The sequence below is a fragment of the Corapipo altera genome, unplaced genomic scaffold (assembly GCF_003945725.1).
Source record: "Corapipo altera isolate COAL_440 unplaced genomic scaffold, ASM394572v1 1, whole genome shotgun sequence".
Taxonomy (NCBI): domain Eukaryota; kingdom Metazoa; phylum Chordata; class Aves; order Passeriformes; family Pipridae; genus Corapipo; species Corapipo altera.
The window spans coordinates 15,599,149-15,622,433 of NW_020884873.1; the positions used below are offsets into that span (position 1 = coordinate 15,599,149).

At 45.9% G+C, this 23,285-nt stretch overlaps 2 protein-coding genes across 10 annotated transcripts in view; one reads left to right on the forward strand and one right to left on the reverse strand.

Annotated features, from left to right (window-relative positions):
- Window positions 1–1,803: 1,803 nt before the first annotated feature.
- TST (thiosulfate sulfurtransferase) lies at window positions 1,804–16,579 on the reverse strand. Of its 2 annotated transcripts, XM_027663906.1 has the most exons (7): window positions 15,940–16,579; window positions 6,933–7,760; window positions 5,216–5,404; window positions 3,968–4,295; window positions 3,534–3,681; window positions 2,182–2,292; window positions 1,804–1,973 (listed from the first exon to the last, which is right to left on the reverse strand). In XM_027663906.1, the coding sequence occupies exons 1-2, from the start codon at window positions 16,523–16,525 to the stop codon at window positions 7,462–7,464; spliced, it is 885 nt and encodes a 294-aa protein (XP_027519707.1). In that variant the 5' UTR covers window positions 16,526–16,579; the 3' UTR covers window positions 1,804–1,973; window positions 2,182–2,292; window positions 3,534–3,681; window positions 3,968–4,295; window positions 5,216–5,404; window positions 6,933–7,461. The 2 variants fall into 2 exon arrangements, with proteins under 2 accessions (XP_027519707.1, XP_027519703.1); XM_027663902.1 differs by lacking the exon at window positions 3,968–4,295.
- Window positions 14,501–23,285, forward strand: part of MPST (mercaptopyruvate sulfurtransferase) — an 11,951-nt gene continuing 3,166 nt past the window's right edge. The window contains exons 1-7 of one of the 8 annotated variants that reach the window (XR_003530982.1): window positions 14,858–14,978; window positions 15,242–15,320; window positions 15,731–15,804; window positions 17,172–17,824; window positions 18,402–18,728; window positions 20,782–20,910; window positions 21,171–23,222. Coding sequence is in view for 5 of the 8 variants with exons in the window: in XM_027663814.1 (XP_027519615.1) it covers window positions 15,764–15,804; window positions 17,172–17,824; window positions 18,402–18,700 (993 nt within the window). In the remaining 3 variants the exon portion in view is untranslated. The other 7 variants (XR_003530984.1, XR_003530981.1, XM_027663836.1 and 4 more) reach the window with 7 other exon arrangements.

Genomic DNA, 23,285 nt, shown 5'->3' on the forward strand with positions numbered 1-23,285 from the left:
ATCTGTAATTCTACGTGCAGATTCAGCCCACATTATGTGTTGTGTATTAGCTGCTTGTGCCCTGAACTGCCTGCTTCCAGTATGCCAAACAACATCAGTAGATTTCTGCTCAGCTCCATGTTTTCTGGATTAGGACCTGCTGTGGTCTCAGAAGACAGCGTTTATTATGTACCTGGAGTTATATTGGCCATCAGAGCTGGCTGCAACACAGAGAACAGGCTGTTCCTACAGAGCTGCGCTTTTCAGCTGGAGCTAGTGTGGCGTGTGCGCTCAGGCAGGAGCCAGTTAGTACTGATGTACAAAGCAAACCCACAGGGAGGTTTCTACAAGCTGCCGTTTGGCCAGTTTCCTTAATTTCAAAGGCTTGGACATGTGCCTGGAAACATCAGAAGTCCAAATGGTTAATTATTGGCAGTGGAAAATGATTATCACTCGATTATTATATTAGTTAAATTTTAACCTCCTTCACTACTTTAACAAAGTCAGCATATTGTTATCTAATCACCAGCCAACGGTGAAATAACAATCCTAATTCTATCCCAAAACAGGGAGCAAAGCATCAATCTTTTAAAGTGGGAAAAAGCTTAGGACCAGATGGGAAAGATCAGGGCATTGCTATTGCCAGAAATGTACTTTGTGATTACCACACGAAACTGCTACACTTTGGAGCTGGAAGGCAGAATCCTGCAATAAGGACCATTAAACTTGTGAGAAAAACACATCAGGAAGCTCTAAAGACCCTGCATGTCCTGTATCATTCAAGCCCTTGGGTGATTCTTGCTTACTGTCCAAATATGCTCTTGAATTTCAGATTGTACAGACTGTGCGGTGGACACGTTTCTCTCTGAGCGACATTTATCTTTGAGTTAGGGAAAGGGCTGTCAGGGACAAGTAAGGCTTATGAGAGCTTCAGTAAGGGTCCGTGCACATTGTGGGGTGATTTGCAGATTGGAGAAGTCCTGGGCTTCTTGCAGCTTTCCTATTCTCTTTAGGTGGGATAAGCTGTTGTTTGGTTTTTCATTTGCTTGGCCTGCAAATAGTGTGGGCTTTAGTGAATGCACTGATGCCTCCTCAACTGAATTTCCATTTGCTTTCACACATTACTGCTGCTCCCTGAAATTCTCCGTGTGACAGATATAACAACAGAATTAGAATGGTGTGCAGAAAACCTTCCTTGACTACCCCACGTAGGGTGCCAATCACACAGAGCCATGCCCAGGTTATTAAGTGGACATGGTTTGGTGCCCTTCTGGCAAGAGAACCCAAATTCACCCTGGAAGTATCAATAAGGAGCTGGTTCTTCTGGTGTGTCTAGCTGCCCTGTACACACAGATCTGAAGCTTTCCTGTGCGGGTGCTTTCTAGTCTTCAGTGAGAGAGGTAGACAGCACTCAGGTCCTTGGGCAACCTTCGTTTGTTCCCAGTGCATCCTCTGTATTTCTCTCTGGACTGCTGGGGTAGCTGTCCACACATCACGAATCTTCTGGCAAACATGAGTTTTCTCACACACACACATGCACCCCTTCCACCATCACCCTCTTACACCGCTCACAGGTCCTACTCCAACTTAGGTGCTGAGTAGATGAATTTCTGTATGGGCTTGTCTCACCACCACATCCCTCTGCAAAGGTATGTGCCTCACACACCAATCATTCCTGCTGTACTAATGACCAACAAAGTGTTTTGGGTTTTTTTGCATTTATATTCAGATTTATCTTGCATTGCTCTCCCCAGAGACACTCTAATAGAGAGGGCAAGAGAGAATCAGCAACAAACCTGCTGTTGACAGTTAGCAAGCAATGGGTTCAGGTTTTACATGGAGGTTTATTAGATGGCTGAGGAAAAAGATCACTTGCTGAATGCACTCCAGTCTTCAAACCTTCATCTTCTAAGGCTTGCCTTTTTTATCCCCGTATTTGTCCTTCATTGCTTTCTGCACGTTAAGATCTAGGAAATATTTCTCATACCATTTCCCTGTAAAGAAGGCAAATCATAGTTCAGATACAGCCTCCTTCCTAGTGCTATTATACCCAAAGGATTATCCTAGCTGCAGAGCTCCTCTCTTCTTAAAATGCCAATTTTTAGTCCTCTTGTGACTTTGCCCAAACCCATTCATTGTCTTTGGCAGAAGCAGCACCCATCTAAGGAATTCAGCAATGTACTTTTCCTGCAGAAGCCATACCTAGCTCATAAATCCTCCTTCCATGCCAATTTTTGGGATCTCTGATTGCCTTCTGAATTATATCAGGGGTGTAGGAATCTCTCATCAAGCTTCGGCTCTTCAGTGGGCCACCTGCAAGGAACAGCAAATAAGGAATTGTATGCAGAAATCACCCTACTGAAGTCCTGGAATTGATCAGGAGAGCAACACCAGCAGTTTCAAGGGCTGAAGAAAAGGCATGTGTTGACTGCAGTACCTTTGATCAGGTCTGTGACTAGTGCTGAAAAATAGCTTCATCATCACCCAGGAGGGAGCTTGTGTTTGCCAATTTATCTGCTTTTCATCCTCAAGTATGAGATACACACAGAGGTTGCTGTAAGGTATCATCTTTATTTGTATCCCAGTGCCCTTTCTTTAGTCGAGTGCCCACTTACCTCATGTTGAATCTCCTCATTCATGTGAGTAGCTTCCTACTCAGCAGCACAACTCCACAAAAAAACTACCATCTTAACACTCCAGCCCTTCTTGATCCCCTTTTCTGCCACAATACTTGACAGATAATTCCCAACTGTGACTTCTCTATTCATCCCCTCTTGACTTTTAGCCACGAGGGGGCTTTATTTTAATCTCTCATCCTTTCCACTTCACCTTCCTTTTTATCACACCTTTTTCTTGACAATAATGATTTTGAGCTCCCTGAGGAAAGATGTCCTTCCTTTCTGTGTGACTACACAAACCGAGGACAATGCAGTCTTCAATACCCAGCAAGGTCTTGACATGGAACGTACTGTACAAGGAAAAGGAATGTGTCTTATGCTGGTACATGAGAAACTAGAATCACAGACAATTATTTCAGAGTTTCTTGGATATGATGGTAACAAAATGGGATGATTGCTCAGTTTCCAATGACAGAAGGATCCTGGGGAACCTTGGAAACAGAGGTTTGGGCAAGATATTTCAGAGCCCCACATCTCTAAAGTCTTGAAGAGAAATAAAGTCAATACTGGAACTGGAGATAACTAGCAACTGGAGATGACAGAGGACACTGAATTGCAAATGGTGTCCATTTGGACAGCTCTGAACATGGAGAACAAGAGTCATGACTCATGTTTGCTTTTCACACCTTGGAAAAAAAAGAGTGAATGAAAAGAAAGGGATAGGATGCATAGAATAGAATGGGAGGATCTAGATTGTGTTTCCTCAAGTACCACAGTCTGGAAAAGCAGTGACTGTGGATAGAAGGAATAAGCAGAGAAAGTGAGTATTGCCTATAGTCAGATGTCTGCACATAGCAATGTGGCTGCCCTGAGCCCTGGCAAAGCGTAGATGGAATCAGCTTTGAAGGTCAGGGATAGGCATGTGTATCCCCTCACCTTGGAAGAGGTTTGATCTCAGGTTGTAACCCAGCTGCTCATAATCTGAAAGAGATGTCCAGTCCAAAGACTTTTTTGTCACTTCAGTACAGTCAGTGAGTCTTTTCTGTCCTGTGTCTAAATCTGCATTGCACTGAGCTTGACGTTGCTGAAAACACAAACAACAGAGAACCACTGTCATTCCACATTTCCAAAGTGCAAACTCCTGGCATTTCCTCCCCTGCATAGCTCTCTGAGCTATGATTAATCCCTGAGACCTGGGTCTGTCCTTGAGTCTCCCTCAGTGCTGTTAAAACTGAAGCCATGGCCCATGGTGATAAATATGGTAATTGTGAGTCTGCTGGCACTAGCAGCAGTTCAAATGAGATCTGGATCAGGTAGGGATGTATGTTTGGATTTGTCAAATTAGCTCAGGACATGATATACAGGCTTACCTTCTGCTCTTGAGGCAGTCATTGGAATGAAGACACCAGCCAGTGGAGTAGGAAGCCTAGTGCTTCACCAGGGCTGACTTGAACCACCACCAGTTTGGGTTTTACACTGTGCCAGTTCTTTGCAGCAGCATGTCTTATACAATATTGAGATCCTGAAGCTGAAGTTACTGTATCAGTCAGACTCCAGGAGTCAGTGCTGCATGCTCTGCAAAGGTATTAAGGGACAGATCCTCTTCCACAAAAAGAACAGGGCCAAAAGAGATGAAGAGAGGAAGCCAGTCCTAACTCACAGGGCACAATCTGCTTCTTTTCTCTATCACTGTTGATTCTTTTTAAAGAAGAACCATACAGTTACACATGATCAAAGTGCAGGAATCTGTGCTGCTAAATAAACTGCTGTGTTAACTCCCACCTCCTACATAAAACAAAACCAGGTCTGTTTGTTATTATTAATATATTCAGTGGAAAGAACTTTACAGTCTGCTAATGTAGAAATTCCTCCTCTTCTCCCATTTCTTCCAACAAAGCAGAATTTTTGTGTAGTGAGGCAATGTGACTATTTCCCAAATCCCATTCGTCAATAACTTTCCTTTCCCCAGTTACTCCTGGACAAAATGACACCAAAGCCTGAAACTGTTCCTACTTTCTAGTTTGTAACTGTATATGATGTTATTGTCATGCTTCTTGTTTTACTTCTGACCCTGAGGGTCCAAAGTCAAAGCACCGCTCAGAGACTCCTACACCTTGATGCCAAGAAGGACTTCAAGGCCATTTTACCATCCTTCTCAATAACAGAAGTCACAAGAAGTACGTCTTATTCCTTTGCTAAGCCAACCCTGTGACGGGCAATAGAAAATCAATCAGAAAAGACATATCTTGATCAAAGAGCTAAAAATGGTTAAACTTGATCTTTCTTTCTGAATGAAAGATTTAGCATAGCCTAACACTCTGACTTTCTTGACATGCAGCCTTGGAGGAAGAGGGAGCTGTCTTTTGAGGCAGAAAACTAACCTCCTCAGATAAGTGTAGGAACTGGCCATTCTCGCCAGCCACCAGGTGTGGCCAAGAGTGGTTTCATATGCCTTCCACACTTGACTGGGTCTCCAAAATATGAGGAGGTTTCATTGACTTTTCAGACCTGAGGAGCCCCATGAATGTCAAAATGAGACTGGATTTTTTTTTTTTTTTTAAAGGAATGATCCATGATTTACCAAGAGGAAAAGCCTCTTCCATAGCTACCTATCTCACCTGGTCCATGATCCCTGGTGATGTCACAGTGATTTTTACAAGCAGGCAGGTCCTGCTGAAGTCCAGGTATAGAGGTGGGATGGAAGCTGAAGAGTGGAGATGGTTGCTGAGGAACAGCATTCACTCCTTCTATGAGCTATGAGCTCCATCTCCATGGGAAACAGAATCCACATGGCGTAAAGGGTTATCCTGGCAGACTGAAAAAACAAACAAGGAGCAGAGTAAAAGGTCCATGTCTCATGAAATACCTGTACCCAGAAGTCCACATCACAGACAGGATTTCTTGGAGACTCTCCTAACACAGTCATGATAATCAACAAGACTGTATGTAAGCAAACTGGATCTTCTAGCATCTCCAAATGCTTCACATGAGCTCCTGACTCTCATTAGAGAGGAAGGAGAATCATAGAATCGTAGAATAACCTGAGTTGGAAGGGACTCAATAGGATTGTTGAAGTCCAACTCCTGGCTCTGTACAGGGCAGCCCCTGGAATCATACTATATACTTGAAAATGTTGCCCAAGCGCTTCTTGAACTCTGTCAGACTTGGTGCCATAACTAGTTCACTGGGGAGCCTGTTCCAGTGATGGATCACCCTCTGGGCGAAGAATCTTTTCTTAATATCTAACCGAAACCTCCCCTGACATGGCTTCATGCCATTCCCTTAGGTCCTGTCACTGGTCACCAGAGAGAAGAGATCAGTGCCTGCCCTTCCGCTTTCCCTCAAGAGAAAGTTGTAGACTCCAGGCTGAACAAGCCAAGTGATCTCAGCCACTTCTCATATGGCTTCCCTTCTAGACCCCTCACCATCTTTGTTGCCCTCCTTTGGATGCTCCCTAACATTGTTGTGGTGCCCAAAACTGCACACAATATTCAAGGTGAGGCTGCCCCAGCGCAGAGCAGAGCAGAACAATCCCCTCCCTCGACCGGCTGGCGATGCTTTGCCTGATGCCCTCAAGGACATGGTTGGCCCTCCCGGTTGCCAGGGCACTGCTGACTCATATTCAAACCCACCTGACCTGCCTATTCCTCCTGAAGAGCCTCTAAACGTCCAACATGGCAGTTCAGTCACAGGACTCATCCTCTAAGTTTCATTTATGCCAATAATGTCGTATCTCTGGGACTGGGCCAAAGCTTCAAGCTGCTAGTTTGTTCCTCATGCTGTATCCATTGGTAGAAACATTTTGAGTGTGGTTCATGGTAGCTGACACCTCATGGAGCAGATTGAGGGATCTTACTAGCACTTACTTCCTCAAGTTTTGGCATGCCACCCCATTGCTTATCACTGGCAAGCCTGGTTTTGTCCCTTTCCCCCTTCCAATCTAGCTTAAAGCTCTCTCAATAAGCCCTTCTAACTCCTGAGCTAAGATCCTTTTCCCTCTTTGAGACAGAACGACCCCATTTGTTGTCAGCAGGCTCTGTGTTGTATAAACTGACCCACAATCAAAAAACCCAAAACTCTGTTGGTAACACCAGTCTCAAAGCCAGGTATTCCTCTAAATGATCTCCCTGTTTCTTGCCCCATCGTTCCCTGCAACTGGTAGGATAGAAGAGACCACAACCTGTGCTCCAGATCCCTTGATCTGTTGAGCCAAGACCCTGAGGTCCCTCTTGATTGTTTGCAGCCTTCTTGTTGGGACCTCATTGCTGCCTATCTGGAAAACCAGTAGACGGTAATAATCAGTGGGCTGAGAAGTTCCTCTGTGATGTGCCTTACCTGAACGCCAGCAAGGTAACACATGTCCTGATGGGTTGGATCTGGTTGGCATATGGAAGGCACCCCCATTTTCCACATTACAAATGGGAAGAGATTGGGCTGGCAAAAAGTCTTACATTGAGTTAATGACAGAACCATTGCTTGACCCTCCTGTGTCCCGCATCCAGTCCAGTATTTTAGCCCCCAACTTTTCATTCATCCTGCTCCTGACCCGAGCTCTCATCAGGCCACTGGAATTTCTGCAAGTCTCCAGGGAAGTGTGTAACTCTCCTTGCAAAGGTGCTTTTCCCACTCAGCACAAGCATGTTACAGGTAACAGAGAAGAGTTCAAAATATTCACAGATGCATCATCTTAGATTTTATTAATTGAGAAAACCCAGAAGATTAATAGAAATCTACTGATCATTCTTAGAAAAATTTGCAAAATACAAATCAGCATATTTTTTCCTTACTTCTATCTCCTCCCTTTCACTTTACTCTGGGCTGGAAATAGCTGCTAGATCTCACTGCCCAAGACAAAGCTCTCCCTCTAGGCCTTGTTGCGCTTCACCTCAGAGACCTTGTAGTGTGGTGGGGCACGGTGGAACCACTCTGACCAGGAACCATCATAAACAGCCACATCCTGCTTGCCACACAGGAAGGCTGCCAAGGCAATCTGACACGCTGTGACACCTTTGCGGCATGTGGCCGTCAGCGGCTTTGAGAGATCCACTTTCTTCGCACGGAATATTTCTTGGATCTCCTCAATACTCTTCTCATGTCCGGTTTCGGATAGGAATGAGTGGAAGGGTATGTTCACAGCACCAGGGATGTGGCCAGATTCCAGCCCTGCAAGAGTGAACAGGAAAAGGAAATGTGAGCAAGGACACATTAATGCAGGTGGTGAAAGATGTTCAAGAAAGAGATATTAAAGAGGCATCACTGCAGATACTTTCACTCTCTCCAACAGACTTGTTTGTTTCACTTGATGATGAAGATGCAAAGCAGTACAGGGGTAAAAGGAGGAGGACAAAGATTATTCAACGTTGCTGAAGTCAAAGCTTCCAGAATATTTAGCAAACTCTTTCCCCACTGAAAGCAGTGAGAAGTAGAAATCTGACAAAACCCTAGACATGACAGGAATCAAAGAACCAACACAGAAAAAGCCCTAGCAAAGGCATTATAGGCATCTATGTAAAGATGAATGCAGCAGTGCATTTTTGAGCTTCCCCAAGTATGCTAGCAGTGCATAGAAACAGTTTTCAGAAGCAGGAAGCATGGTCTCTACGTGGAATTTGTGAAAGCAGTTATATGTTCACAGTTTATTCCTGTGTCACCTTAAAATCATATTTCAGAAAAGTAAATAACAGAAATCACAGTAAATCATAAAGCAACTTTAAAGTCAGTTATATTATTGCTGAGGCAGCTATCCTGGGACAATAGGGTCAGAAAAGTGAGAAGTCAGATTTTGTATCACTTTTTATCCACTCTATGGATGAAATCAGCATGGGTTATGTTTTTCTGCTGGTATAGCTGACCACTTCAGGCAAGTTGAAAGCTGCATTTCAAAACGAAGTCTTTAGAGAGAAGCAGATATAAAAATATGATGGATAAGGTTGTCATCACGCCCTTCAAATACAAACTCTGTCACCATAGGCTTAATCAACAGAAGCTTTTCCACTGATTTTGAGAGGCTTTGGATCAAGCCTTGCTGGAGCCAGAAACACTATATATTACGTTGAAAATGCATTTGGGGGAATGATTCCTTGCTAGGTTTGAACTTCTAATGAGACAACCCTGAGAAAGTCACTTACATAGTAATCTATTTCACTGACAGCTTTCCAGTTGCCCAAGTCACCAGGGTAACTGATGTCAGGAGAAGAGACTGGGGCAGGGAACCTGTCACAAATGATTCTAAACTATACCTAGTCAGGGATTGACATCACACATCATAATGACATTGCAGTCTCATCATTCACGCAGACTGATGTCATGGCATGACGAGATATATCATATAGAGAAAACAGGGCCTTGGCAGCGTATCGAGGAGGGGAATTTTGCTCTGCTGGACAAAGACAGAGCCTAAAGACAACCAAAGATGTCCTGAGTCAGCTTCACAAGTTCTCTCCCTATTCCAGATGGCTCCTCTTTGTCTCTTGATTCATCCACCCTGAGTGCTTTAGAAATATGGCACAGTTGTCTAGTAGTCACCTCATGCATCCTTCAGAAGTGTTTAGCATTACTGAGAGAAGTCAGGAGAAAAACTGCTGACTTCTGCAGGGACGAACGTCTAAAAAGGAAAAAAAAAATTAGAGACAGTGTTTTGGACCGATGCTTTCACCACATTTTTCCAGTTTCAGAAAACAACAGTTTATCACTTCAGTACAGAGAACTGCAAAACTCACTTATCAATATAGTGTCTGTATGACAGAGAGGAAATAAAACCTGAGTGTGAGAAAACGTCGTATGTAGTTCTCAGACTGCAAAGCTTCTTACTAGAGAAAGCCTGGGTTAGGCTACCAGTCTCCCACAGAGTGAATGCTCCTGACCCCGTCATTCAGCAAGGGATTTCTGCGGGGCTCTGCTGCAGTACCAGTGATTGCCCCAATACAGACAAGTCTGTGAACCACAGAACAATGCTCTCACACCATCCTAGGGCACTGGGAAGTGAACTGAGATCAGGAAGTCCTGGAGGCTGAACTAGAAGGGAACTCTTGCTCAAAGAAGCTTGCTGGGCCATGGATTCAGTTCCTAGGTATCCCAGGCACCACGGTCATTATCACCTGTCTAGCCTGTTCACACACCTTAAAATAGGTTTGTACCCCTCTCTTATTGGAGACTGCTGTGACAACTCATTACCCTTAAAGAACTCTTTGGGTAGGAGCTGAGCAGATCTGAAAAGAACACTCTCATTTTAGAGCAGTTTTGATTTTGATCTATAAGGAGACTTCCTTGCTCCAGAGATTCAAAACTGTTGGAGTCAGAGACCAGTGCTTGCACTCTGCGGTTGAAAGATGGGGAATTCTGTAGAAACTGCATTTACTCATCTATGTGGGTGTTCAGCTGAAAGACAGAGCTGAAACTGCACAACCACAATCCCTTGGGCTGCCTAAGAAGTGCTTTTGAGTGGTTGAGAAAGTTTCATCATCTCTCTCTGCTAGGTCAAGAGCAGAGAAACACAGGTCTGGAAGGCAAGGCTGGATGCAGCTGGGATCTTAACAGGGGAGAGGATACATCTGCTCCTGCCTCAGAGAGAGCATACTCCATGTCAGATTCCTGCAGTCACCCTTAGAAACTCCAGAAAGGAACCCCAGGACTAGAGAGCCTGGGTCCCAGCTACTACAGTGATCACTTTATAGGCTCCCTCTCAAAAAAAGCATCTATCTCGGAAACAGTTTGGATTCTTGTCACAAAACTTCCCACTGAGGCACCTCCTTGCTCATGTGAGGAGGAATACTGATTTTCAATATTAACTTCATCACGGTCATTCCATACACCATTTATCCTTGAGCTAACACTGCCCTACAGCTGAAATAGTCTTCTCCCCCTTCCGCTATTGCTCTAACAGACTGATGGCAAGCCCTCAGCACTCTCAACAACCTCATGTCCTCAGCCTAAACCCAGTAAGAGCCTGTTAGATATGCTTTTCTCTGCTTTGGCCACCCTAGGAACAGTTCTAGGTGTCCACTAGGCTTCTGGATAAGGAAGTGACATTTCCTAGCACCATAGTTGGTAGACAGGAGGTTAATGATTGCTATTACCACGGTTAAATTGCATCTGAGGTTCTTGCATTCAAGTCTTATCTTCTTCTATTGCTTCCAAATCTGGGTCTTCAGCTTGTAAGACAAACATAAGTAGTTAAGTGTTTTGGGCTACTAAGCACCCAACTCTGTGTAGTGTTATACTTCCTGTCACTTCTATATTTGCAGGTGCTACTTCATAATACTCCCCATATGACCATTAAGACCTTCCCAAGGCTATGCCAGCAGCACATTTCAATAGCAACCCCCTATTTTCAGTGCCTTGATGATTCAGAAAAACATGAAATAAAACACAGAAGCATAATAATGGGACCATGCTGGCAACTTCCAGTCCCACAGATCTCCTTTCAGCATAAGTTTATCTCCCTTATCTCCTTTCCAGTCAAATTTTTTAAAAATCTAACACTACTTGTGCTATTGGTTGTCTCCTTATATTGAACTAATAACTGCCCCTCATGTCCAAAGTATTAATGAAGTCCAAATGGAACAACACTACCTTGTAGGTGCTTCCAATGGCTGAAAGAAAAGATCAGACATAACTTCCAGACATGCATGTTCCCATTTTTCTTATCTAGCCAATCAATTCTGCTGGCAAGGAAATAAAGCCCTTGGCTGCAGGGAGTGTTTACCAAGGTATTTTACTCAAATTTGCCTGCATTTAAAATAATTTTTCTTGAAGTGTTTTTTGAAAGCCTTCTAGTCTATCCATGTTAGGGTAATAGCCCAACAGCCGACTAGATTGTGCTGTATCTCCTATACAAAATACGCCCTTTGCTAGTGTTTCTGTCCTACAGAACCATTCTCTGATTAAATGTATCAAATTCTTGCCTCATGGAGTTGCAATGTCACACAACTAATTTTTGACACATATTTGGGATAGAGATCAGCTGCCTCACAGATTTGAGCATGGGGATATCTTCTGGTTATACTCTCTCTTTATAAATAATAAACTTATTTCCCCTTATTTCTGCTCTCCTTCTGAAGACTTATCTTTAGGATAGAAGAAAACACGGTAGCACAGACTCAAGACTCAGTATAATTCTAAGACTATACACAAATAATCTTTTACATGGAACCCCTGCTAACTGCATAGCAACCTTATTTTTTCTTTCTCTCCATGTTCTCTTTTTATTCACTTTGTTCCAGAAGTTTTTGTATTTGTTTTAAGTCCTTTTGCCAAGTCTCACTCAGCTTGGTGTCTGGCAATCCTTCCTCACAATTTGTAACCTGTAATATGTTATCTTCTTCAATACTTAATCCCCTTTTCCACATCTGTTAGACTCTCTGCTTACATACAGTTTTTATTGTTGGCTATTTATCTAGCTAAGACTACAGCCCCTCCTCTCCAGCCTTCCCTTTGCGATGAAAGCTCCAGATGGAATTTTTTAATGTCAAAGAGGTAAAAGATATGCTCTGTCCATATTTAACTCCCTGTAGTTTTGGAGTGTGCTGGCTGCAGATAGCTGTTCTTTTCCAAATGCTTCCTCTCTTGCCTCCTTGTTTGTAGCAATTTGAAACTCGCATATCAGCAGAAAAGGATTATGTAGCAGGCCATGGACTGCAGGAGCTGGGAGAAACTCCTTACTCTGAGGAACTTCCTCACAAGACCTACTGATATTTAACTATGTTGATTGTCATGTCTCCTTCAGCAAGATATGGAAAGACTTTGTGATGATATCAGACCACGTAGAAACCTCTTTGTTCTTTTCCCCATGTGGTCCTAGCTAAGGGAAAACATTAACCAACTGTGTAACTCTAGCAGAAAATTGTGTAATCCTCTAGTTGGCATAATCCATCCCCTAGTTAGCATAACTCGTCCTCCTCATTAATATGTCCTGCCCCCAAGACCCTTATATTGCAAAGCGTGTGTTCAATAAATATTCCAGTTTTCACCCCCAAACCTGGGGTTGTTAGTTATTGACCTCTTCACTTGTTTATCTCTCTCTTCCATCAAATGGTATTTCCTGGAAGGGACGATTACTGATCGTGTCTAATCTACAATGTAAGGAACACTTTAGGCTTGGTCCTGGCCTGCTCCCTGAGAGTCCTCATAGGTTCCTGTGGGTTGAAACAGACTTTGATAAAGTCTCTCGCTCTCCATTGTTGTGCCTCAAGTATTACTACACCACAAAGGCAGAGCCAGCCCACTCCCAGCTCCAGACTCCTCTTGGAGAAGAGAGGGGAAAAAAAGTTACATTTCATTCTCACTCCCACTGAACGTTCAAGCTGAGCAAAAGCTTTATGTTTGGGGGAAGCAGGACTGAGAGCTGGGAAAATGGGCAAAATTTGAAGAGTTCTGTATGCAGAAGGGAGATAAGGACAACCCCAGGGCTGAGAATGAGAAGAAAAGCACATAGAAGCTCATGAAATTGTTTTGGGTTTGCTTTCTTTTTTAGAGGATGGACTTCTTGCCTGGCAACTTTGCCCTCTTTTCTCAGATGTCTGCAAAGGAATGCAGAAATTCACAACTCTTCAGTATGCATTTGTTTAGCTGTAATTCTTGTTCATCAGTTTTCAGTGCCCAGCACTCAGAGAGGGCCAGCACTGGTAACCATCATGTAATTACTTTTATCATCTGCCTCTGGATCGTTAGTTCCTCCAGAAACACAGCACTGTGCGGGGACACCAATAACTGGTGCGTAGGTCAGGACTGCACATCTGACAGGCTTATGCTGCACACCACGCACAAACAACCAAAGCAACACTTGCATTTAAGACCTATGAGACCTGGCTTACAGAAACATTTTTTCTCCACTTGGGCAACTGAGGTAAGCTGCTCCCAGCAACTAAAAATCAGTCATGTATTATGGCTTATCTTTACCGCTGCAGAGGTCTTAATCCCAGCAAGGTAGCTGCTGCATAAAAATAAAATGGGAACAATTAATTCTTACCACAAAGAACTGAAAAACCAAAGAGGTAAAAGAATCAGCTGCAATTAGCCTCTTCTAGAGATGGAGTTCATAGAGCTGGAGAGATTAATTGACTTAATTAGGAAGTCAAGAGCTGAGGCAATAATTAAACTGAAATCACCTGAGAAGGCACCAAGTTCCTTAACCTGATGACCATTTTCCTTAACCTGATGACCATTTTTCTTCTCTAAATTGCACCCTCTCTGATTTGATGACCCCTGCAATTAATCAGCATTGATTTCAAATTGCTCTTTTAGGTGTAAGCGCTGTCTTTTACCCAATGCTGGCTGATGCTCAAATACTGGATAGCCTGGTCAAGCTCCTGTGGAACCAGCAGCTGCAGCTGGAGAGCTTATCTTGCTGGATCTGCTGTGGGAAGCAAAACTGGACCACCTCAAATAAACTGTTTCATGCTGACTCATTTCAAAGGAAAAATCTGTTTTGGAGATGCTGTTGGGGCTGTGGTATTCGTCACCTGGTGACAACCCCTGCTTTGGGAAAGGAAACACAAAATCCACCAGCTCCCAGCAAGGAGCACTTTACTCACATCTTGGGGTTAAAATGCAACCTTCACTTTGATGGGCCGCGGTAGGCGAAGAAGTAGAATGTAGAAATAGAATAAGCCTAATTCCCCCTTTCACCCTGCAACACTGTCCTCTGTCAGTCCCATTACCTTTCTCACCTTCCACATTGTATTGCACAGACACTTGTCTCACTGGAGACATTTGGGCAACCCACGTGCAGAGTCATTTACAGCCAAACACTCCTGAGGTGCAGATGCAGGAATTTATTTCAGGACATGGTGTCACACTGACTGGCTGTACAGCAGCACACACTAAGTAAACAGCCAGAACAGAATGCCATCAACCTGCAGGGCAGCAGTGCAGCAGTGCAGTACTGCCCAGGGATTGCAGAAGCCCACAGCATGCTGGCTCCAGCAGTACTGGGCTCTGCTCAGACTCAACAGCTGCTGCTGAGCTTTTCTGTCCTTTCTTCTAAAACCTCTGCATTCTTTTTTTAAACCATTTCTGTGATTCCCTTACTGAGGAATGCATTCAGTGCAGGTGGCTTGATGTGCAGCTGCAGTGTCAGCTGCAGGTTGAGCTCTGGGTGGTGGAAGCCTGAGGCAAGAGGCCATGAACTGGCGCTGATCCTTTGCACAAAAAAGGGCACAGGGACCTGTGGTGCCGGCCAGGCGACCGGACACAGCAGGAAACGAGGACACTGGAGGAAGAGCCAAGACTTTGTCATGCTTAGACTGTGAAGGTACGAAAGTCCAGTGTTTCCTTTGTTTGTGCTCTCTCCTCGGAGGCACCAGCTCAAGCTGTTTCTGTGTTACTACGCTTTATGGAACTAGATTTTTGAGACTTTGCTAAGGGAAACCCAGGATTGAGCCGGTAAGGAAACCTGTGTGAGTGTGGTATGTGTAAGGGGTCAAGCAGGGCACCTGTTGGTTCACTAGAGCTGCCTGCTGCAAAGGGGCTTTAGTTCCAGCAGGTAAAGTCTCTGGTGGTGGGAGTGTGACTGCCAGAGTGCCTCCGGAATGGTCAGTCAGGGAAGTTTCCTTTACACCCTTTTGGAGAAGTTATTCTGGGATATACCAAGGCTTAAATTACACAGCAAGGGTCTCCTTTACCAATCCACTTGAATTTCATTCCAGGCACGTTGCTGTACCAGCTGTCCCCACTGCGCAGGATTTCTCCCATCCCTGCTGCTTGTGTGTCCAGTGTTTGACCAAGGTAACAAAATCAATTTTTGTTCCTGTAACTTGGGGCATCCAAAAGAGAGAGGCTGACACTCCATACATTTGGTAAAGGTTTTGGGCTTTTCTTACTTAAGCCAAAGAACAAAGATCAGCTCAGGCAAGTTATCTATTTGCTGGGAATCAGAGCGATAAGAAGAACGTCCCTTGGGTTACTGTATTACCTAAAACCTTGGCTTTTGCTGGTGCATTCATTATGGTGAGAGGTGGCTGTATGAATACTGATAGTTTTTGTGTGTCTGCTGCTGGTAGATAGGACCCTGAACAACCCCCTGGGAGCTCTCAGCTCTCATGTTTGCATTCTGACTGATAAACTTCTGCAGTGTGTGGGATGGAGGATCTTGGAACCAAACGACTGCAGCCCTCTTCTCCTATTTCCTCCTACAGCTTTATAGCCAACTGCAACAAAAGCATTCTGTGATGGCACTGGGATCTGAACGCTCAACTGCGGATCCTTTAAGGTAAATCAACAAGTCAGGGTGAGGCATGCCTGTGCATTAGGAAAATCTGTTTGCCAGCTGCCAGGAGCTGTTACACCCAGACTAGTATTGACACTCATCCTGCTCTGGGGCAGGTGCTGCTCCCACCTCCATTACCTTGGTCCAGCTCGGTCCCCCGGAACCGGCCCTCAGGGCGGGAATCCACCACCTGGAACTTTATGGACGACACGTTCTGTACCATCTCCTCAAAAGTCTTCACCAGGGCCCTATTTAGCCTGGCCTTGAAGACAGCAGGGGTGGGCTGGCTGACCTCCGCCGTGACAGGGTGCCCCTCCTTCACCCAGTTCTTGAAGCCACCGTTTAGTACAGAGACCTCCTTGTGCCCAAAGGCCCGGAACATCCACCAGGCGCGGGGGGCGTAGAAAGTGCCCACCTCGTCCCCGTCGTACACCACCACGTGGGTGTCATTGCTGACACCCAGCCGCCCCACGTAGTCGGCGAAGTGGGACTCGCTGGGCAGCATGAAGTCGTAGGGGGAGGACTTATCCCGGCACTCCTCGATGTCGAAGAATGACGCCCCAGGGATGTGCCTCTCTTTGAACTCCTGACGGGCGTTTCGCTCCTTAGGGGGGTACCAGGAGGCGTCCAGCACCCGCAGGCCGGACCCCACCCGCCCGGCCCGCACCGCCTCCGACAGCCAGGCGGCGGAGACCAGCGCCCGGCTAAGCCCCTGCCGCGCCATGTCCAGGGACGGGCGGGGGCGCCGCGACCGGGACCCCGCACCCCTCACACTCGCACGAAATGGCGGCAGGGCCGCGGGCGGGAGGCGCGGCCGAGGGGCGGCGCGGAGGCGGTGGCAGCGCCGGGACCGGCCCGCTGGGAGCGCTCCCGCTCCCGCCCTCCGGCGGCGGCCATGGCTGGCGGGCACTGAGGCCCAGCGCGGAGGTACGGGCGGCGCGGAGGGAACCGCGGCCCCTTTGGGACGGGGAGCTCGCAGAGGGAGGCGGCGGGGCCCCGGCTGCAGGTGTGCTGCGGGGCGGGCACAGCCATGGGACAGAACCCTCCTGGTGGTTGGGCCGTGCCTCACCCCAGGACACTCGATCTCTGGGGCTGCCCCACGCCCCTCTGGCTGCTGTCAGCGCTGGCTGGGGTGCCTGGAGGTGGAGGGGCCAGGTGAGCTGGGCGCAGGGCAGGATTGCCGTGGCTGTCCCGCTCGGGGCAGGGTTTGGGCTGAGCTCTGTGAAACTATTTTCAGGGTTGGAGTACTTCAAGCTCCTCAGTGTAGGCTTAGCCAGCACCTCAGTGCAGCCAGAGGTCCCAACATGAATCTTAGTCCATTTGCTTTTTGAAAGGCTGGTTTCTAATTTGTGACTTTCTACCTTTTGCAGACAGGTGGATTCAGGCAGACTTAAGGAATTGGCTAATCTCGGCCAGGACTCCGGAGTGATGTCGCAACAACTCCTCTACCGTGCACTGGTGTCTGCAAAATGGCTTTCAGAAGCCATCAAGTCCCAGCAAGCTGGGCTGGCCTTGAGAATCGTGGATGCATCCTGGTATTTGCCAAAGATGAAGCGTGACCCAAAGAGGGAGTTTGAGGAGCGCCACATCCCTGGTGCAGTTTTCTTTGACATTGACCAGTGCAGCGACCGAACCTCACCTTACGATCACATGTTGCCCAAGGCTAGTGACTTTGCCGAGTATGTGGGGAAGCTGGGTGTGGGGAATGATTCCCATGTTGTGGTGTATGATGGCAGCGACCAAGGTCTCTTCTCAGCGCCCCGGGTGTGGTGGATGTTCCGGGTCTTCGGTCATGAAGCTGTTTCCCTTCTGGATGGTGGCCTGAAGAACTGGCAGCGAGAGGGGAATGCGCTGAGCTCTGGGAAAACCCAGGTAGCTCCATGCGAGTTCCACGCCTCCTTGGACAAGTCCCTGGTGAAAACGTATGAGGATGTCTTAGATAACTTGGATTCCCGTCGCTTCCAACTAGTAGATGCCCGTGCTGCAGGACGGTTCCGGGGAGTAGAGCCAGAGCCCCGAGATGGTAATGTGCCTTCTGAGACACTGACATTTTAAAAAGGGTCTTAATTTAAGGCACCCATCACTTTGACTCCTGTAGAGGTAATGAATAGGGTTGTCACTTATGGGATGAGACTTAAGGCAGTGTGTCCACCTGTCCTCCTCTCCTTTTGACTAGCAAGTGCTGCTTTTTGAAAATTCAGGAGTGGGGAAGTCACGTATTTTTTTTCCCATGAGAGGCTGGAGTGAGGAACATAGCTTTCCATACACCTTGAAAGATATTAATTGGTCTTTCCATGTACTGGTGCCGCTCTGTGCCTCAGATCGGCCTTGGAAGTGCTTCATCAATGTGGGTTGCTCTGATGTGGAGAAAGATGTGGGAGAAAGAACAGGGTTGTGTCCATGTGGTAACCTGAGGGTTAGAGCTATCCTTCCTGAGTAATCAGTAATCTAGTAAAGAAAAGTTTAACAAAAATAAATGTTTTTGTTTTAACAAAATACATAAACAATAAATATTCCTCCCAGTGAAACAGAGCAGGTTTTGCAATAGATTTGTCCCAGACAGTAGAGGTTAATTCCTATCTGTATTGTTTTTCCTCCAGGAATTGAGCCTGGTCATGTCCCTGGGTCAACGAGCATCCCCTTCACTGATTTCCTCATGGAGTCTGGCTTAGAGAAGACCCCTGAGCAGATCCGCACTCTGTTCCGGGAGAAGAAGGTGGACCTCTCAAAGCCGGTGGTAGCCACATGTGGCTCTGGGGTCACTGCCTGCCACGTGGTTCTGGGGGCATACCTCTGTGGCAAACCAGATGTTGCAGTGTACGATGGGGCCTGGGTGGAATGGTACATGCGGGCACAGCCTGAAAATATTATTTCTGAGGGAAAGGGGAAGACTGTGTAATAAGCTGCTTTGCCTCCCAGCTGTGCAGGTAATGTGCCTTGAAACAGGATTTGGAAAAGGGGTTTAACATTCCTGGTTAAGTGTCTTGAGCTGAAGATGTTGGATAACAATTATGCGCACATGGTGCTTGGGCACTTTCTCCTTACCCTACTGTTGCTGCTTTGGAGAATAAAGATGAGAGCAGTTCTGGGCAGCCAGCTCTAGGTGACCCTGCTTGAGCAGATAGGATGAAACAGATGTCCTCCCAGGGTCACTTCCAACCTCAGCCATGCTGTGATTCTGTGCCTGTTTTACCCTATTGGATGGAAGGGAGAGAGTGCTGCTGCCAGCATGGGGAATTAATTGAGTCAAGCCAAGCTCCTGACTCAGAACATTCCACCATGTTCATTCATAGGATGGTCATATTTGTGTAACTGTGCCTCATAATCCTGCTCTCTGCCGCTGTTCTAGAAGCCATCTATGCACTTTATAGCCATTTTGAGTTGAAAACTTTGTGGAAAGACATGGCTGTTAAAAGGAGCAAATATGGCTTTCAGGTTGGCACTTAGGCTAGAGACTTAATTTGGATTTCGTCTTTTACTTGGACTCTAACCACAATGTGTAGCCAGCCTTGTACCCCCATAGTCCCAAATCCCCCTTGAGAAAAAGAAAAGATTCTGGGATTTAAAGAATGTAAATAAACATATGTTTCAAGGTCTTTCTGCTGAATGGATCTTACGTGAGTGTTGTTTGGATGATTCCTTTTCAGGAACTCTGCTTTTATGGGATCACTTTGTCTTGATGATTCAAATAAGGTATTTTCTTCTCTCTGTGAGTAGAACTATGCCTCTTACCCTCAACAGGGTCATTCATCCAGGAAAGACAGTGGCATGCCTCTCTTTTGGGTCTTTGCACTGTCTTCCTCTTTTCAGTCCTTGCCCATTTGCTTTCTTGGCCTGAAAGTCAGCATTACTCACTTACAGCTCTCTTCTTCAAAGACTGAATGTCACCTCATTTGGTGGAAAATGGATTGCATGGGTGTTTTCATTCTTTCCATGAGACCATGTAACCTTCCCCTAAAAGCTTAGGGGAACTGAGACCTACAGAGGAATAGCCCACAGTGGCACCTATTTTTCCCCAAGACCACTGTCTTTTATATCTGAAAGCTGAAAGCACACCAGGTATCCCTGATAATGTTCAAGAATTTGTTCTTTCTAGGATCTTCTCTAAAAAAAAAACCAAAAAAACAACCAAACAAAAAAACCATAGAACCCTCCCACAAAAAAGCCTGCATCTCACTAGTAATTTAGAAATTAATGAGACAAGTTCTGTGCTCTTGGGCTTGCAGCAACAGGTACCTGTACATATCTATGGATGACAAGGTTGTCCTTTCTAGGAGATGCAGTGGATGCTTATTGTCAGAGATTTGCAGGGTACCCTCCTAGCCATTGATTGCAAGGATTGGATTCTTTCCTTTTCCTGAGTGCTTATTCTTTGCATTTCCTTTGGTCTCTGTTGGCTGCAGCTCTGGCTTCTTCCTGCCTTGCGTGCATGCAAACGCTATTTCTGCTCACCACCTGGGGAGCAGGAGTTTCACTGTCCAGTTTACTCCTTCCTCTGTCCTCCCCACTCACACATATGGTCTGACCCTTCTTTTTACCCAGTGACTGAAAGCATACAATTTCCCTGCTTGCAGCCAGCCTAACAACCCAGCTGTTCAGAGACTTGGGGCTTGTGTTACAGCAAGTGCTGAGTATACAGAGTGCACAGGGGTCTGAAACAAGTGACCCTTTAGTATGCACTGAGGCTGATTTTGTGAATATGTGGCCAGGCTCCTAAATACAAACTGGAGGGCTGTGCCTGCTCTGTTTCTCCAGCAAATTTTAGTTGTTAAAGAAAATGGACATATTGTTTCATACTTTGTTAATCATTTGCAATGGATGGAGGGAGCTGGCTTTTGCTTGTCCTTCCAGAATGTTTGGCAATGCAGCTTAAGCACTATGTTTCTTTTTTCCCACTGACCCAGCAGTCCTTGAGATCAGTGGGAATCTCTTTGCTTCCTCTTGAGACTGAGCTGCTTTTCTCTGTCGTTTGTGTTTCAGGGAGCTGTGTGGCACAGGCCAGCCATCCACCTGGAGATCACAAACTAAATGAAAAGTTTCCTTCTCCCCTTGCTCTACATTTTGACTGTGTGGCTGGATGACATCTAGCAGGGCCCTTCCCCCTCTCTGGTATGTGTTCCAAGGTTGGCAATACTCAACTGCTCTTCTCCAGGCTGAATTTTGTGCTACATAGTCTCGGTGATTCTTCAGTTTCCCAGCTTTTGGCAAATCTTTTACCAGATGCATAGGTTTGCCTTGATTTCCCCACAGAGCAGAAACTGAGAACTTCTTTCCCACAGCAAGATACTTTGTCTTTCTGGGGTATGCCCTGTTACATCATGTATCAAAAATCTATCCAAGAGTGTCTTCTGATATTTTCCCTCCTTTAGCTGAGAGCTGTTCTTGTGATGCAGGCGAAGCACTGGGAATGTTGTGAAGACCAAGACAATGTTTTCAAAGCCTGGAGACTGCAAAAACCTATTTTGAGCCATAGCAGATGCTACTGGACATATGGAACAGCTGAGGGGACTTGCACCAGGACTATAAATGTTCTGCAGATCTTTATGTTCCTGACTCAGTGGGTGGGTTTCCTATGGGAACTGAAAGCTGGGGAGAAGTTGGTACAATGCAAATTACTAACGTTCATTACTTTCCTGTGGAAAATTTGCCACAGGGAAATGGGAATAGCATATCTTTGGTGGAATAGGGCTCATAGTGGCCAATAAGTAGCCTAAACAACAGCCATGATGTAGGAGGAAGGTCACACTGACCTGTGGCTAACTTGAGACTGGAGTTTTTACAGCTCTCTATACAAATTTGAGAATCTCAGGCCAGCATCTAAACTCTTTATTGGTTTATTGGTAAATTTTACTATCTGCAATACTTTTGTCCTGAAAGAGTTTTGGACTCTGTGAAAACAGTCTGGTCTGGTCAAAAGTAATCCCACAGTCCACTGTTCCTTACATGTCTTCTTTGTCACCTGCCTTCCTCTCTCTTCCCTACTGCTGCCTAGCAGTCAGGTTGCACTATTTCACACTTCGTTTCCCAGTAAACCTTTTGTTCCCTCGCGAACTTTTCCAGATTCTAAAGGAGCCCTTCTTTATAGCACCACTGTTCTAACCCCTGCGTGAGCAATGGTAATTGCTGTTACCTACAGGGATTTTTCATGTTCCTCCCATCTCTCCTGGTCCCGGCTTGCAACCAGGTGCTACATGACCATTCTCTCTCCTTCTCCCAGCACTCGTCCAGCAAAGGTGCCGAGTGATGCACATATACACTCAGACTTTACACACTAAAGGTACATTGCTCACAGACCTCATGCAGCACAAGGAGCTGGAGAAAGATTAGTTTGCCTGCATGACACGGGGCCTTTCTCCCTGCTCCAATATGCCTGGCTCAGCTAGCTGTTGAGCAAGGCTCTACTGTCTGCAAGTGAACTGTGTTCCTCCCACGTCCAGTGCATGGAGTTTTCTGTCCCTGTTCATGTTGGCTTAACTGCAAAATGTCAGGGCATTACTTGTCCTCCCCTCTCTGCTTCCTATAGAAAAGAGAGTGGCACCAATCCTACATGGATGTGTTGACTAATTCTTCCTGGTTTCTTCTTTGATTCCTCATGCCACATAATCCCAGATTTGTATTCCCAGCCTGTCAGAGTGGTGACACTGTCCATGCCAAGACATGGCGATCCCTGCTCCCACTGCCACTCCACAATACAACAATTCCCTAAGAGCAGCTCCACAATGTCAATGATGCATCGTATGCCATGGGCACAGCTGACTTGTCAGGCTGCAATGGAAGTACAGAGTGCTGCAGTGTGTGTAGCTTTCTGCAGGATTGCACTGCAGGCCTGCTGGCTGCTGAACCAAGAAACTCTCAGTTTACCCTCTGCTCTGTTCTTTTCTGCTCTTGTTCAGTCCAGTATTCAATGGCTGTCAAGTTTTTTCTCCTCCCAGCGTGTCTGTGCAATGGTCCCTGTGATTTCACTGGGTACTTAGCAGTGTTACAGTGTTACACAATCACACAGCCCCATGTAAGCTCTTGCTTGCTCTTTTCTGTTTCTGTGGTGTGTTTTGTATATAGTTATCATCAAAGCAGGAGGAACAGCCATAGGATCATAAAACTTTCAGGTTGGAAAACGCCTCCAAGATCACTGAGCCCAACCTTTGACCGAACGCCACTGATTACTTAAACTTACCTCCCCTGTGTTCTATTGCTTGATTTTAATGGACCTTAACAAGGGCACGCTAGTTGCTTCTCAGAACTATGTCTGGTGATGATGTGCAATCAGGTCTGTATTTAGCCCACACCACCAACTCATTGGAGCATTTCAGTTGGTAACTCACCACAGACTGGCTTCTCCCTAAAGAGGACTTCCACATACTGTGGGGAAATCCCTGCCCCAGTGAGTTTCCAATAAATTTTGTGCTGTATGTTGCAGAAGAGAGGGTTCTGGTATTGGAAGTGGTGTTCATTGACATCTTTCCTTATTCACAATATACCTCTTT

What these genes read in the sequence shown, in the direction of transcription:
- TST (XM_027663902.1), bottom strand. Translation starts at nt 16,525, where the DNA reads ATGGCGCGGCAGGGGCTTAGCCGGGCGCTGGTCTCCGCCGCCTGGCTG. An exon ending in GGGGACCGAGCTGGACCAAG is followed by an intron (nt 7,761 to 15,939) that starts GTAATGGAGGTG and finishes TCACTCTTGCAG; the next exon opens with GGCTGGAATCTGGCCACATC.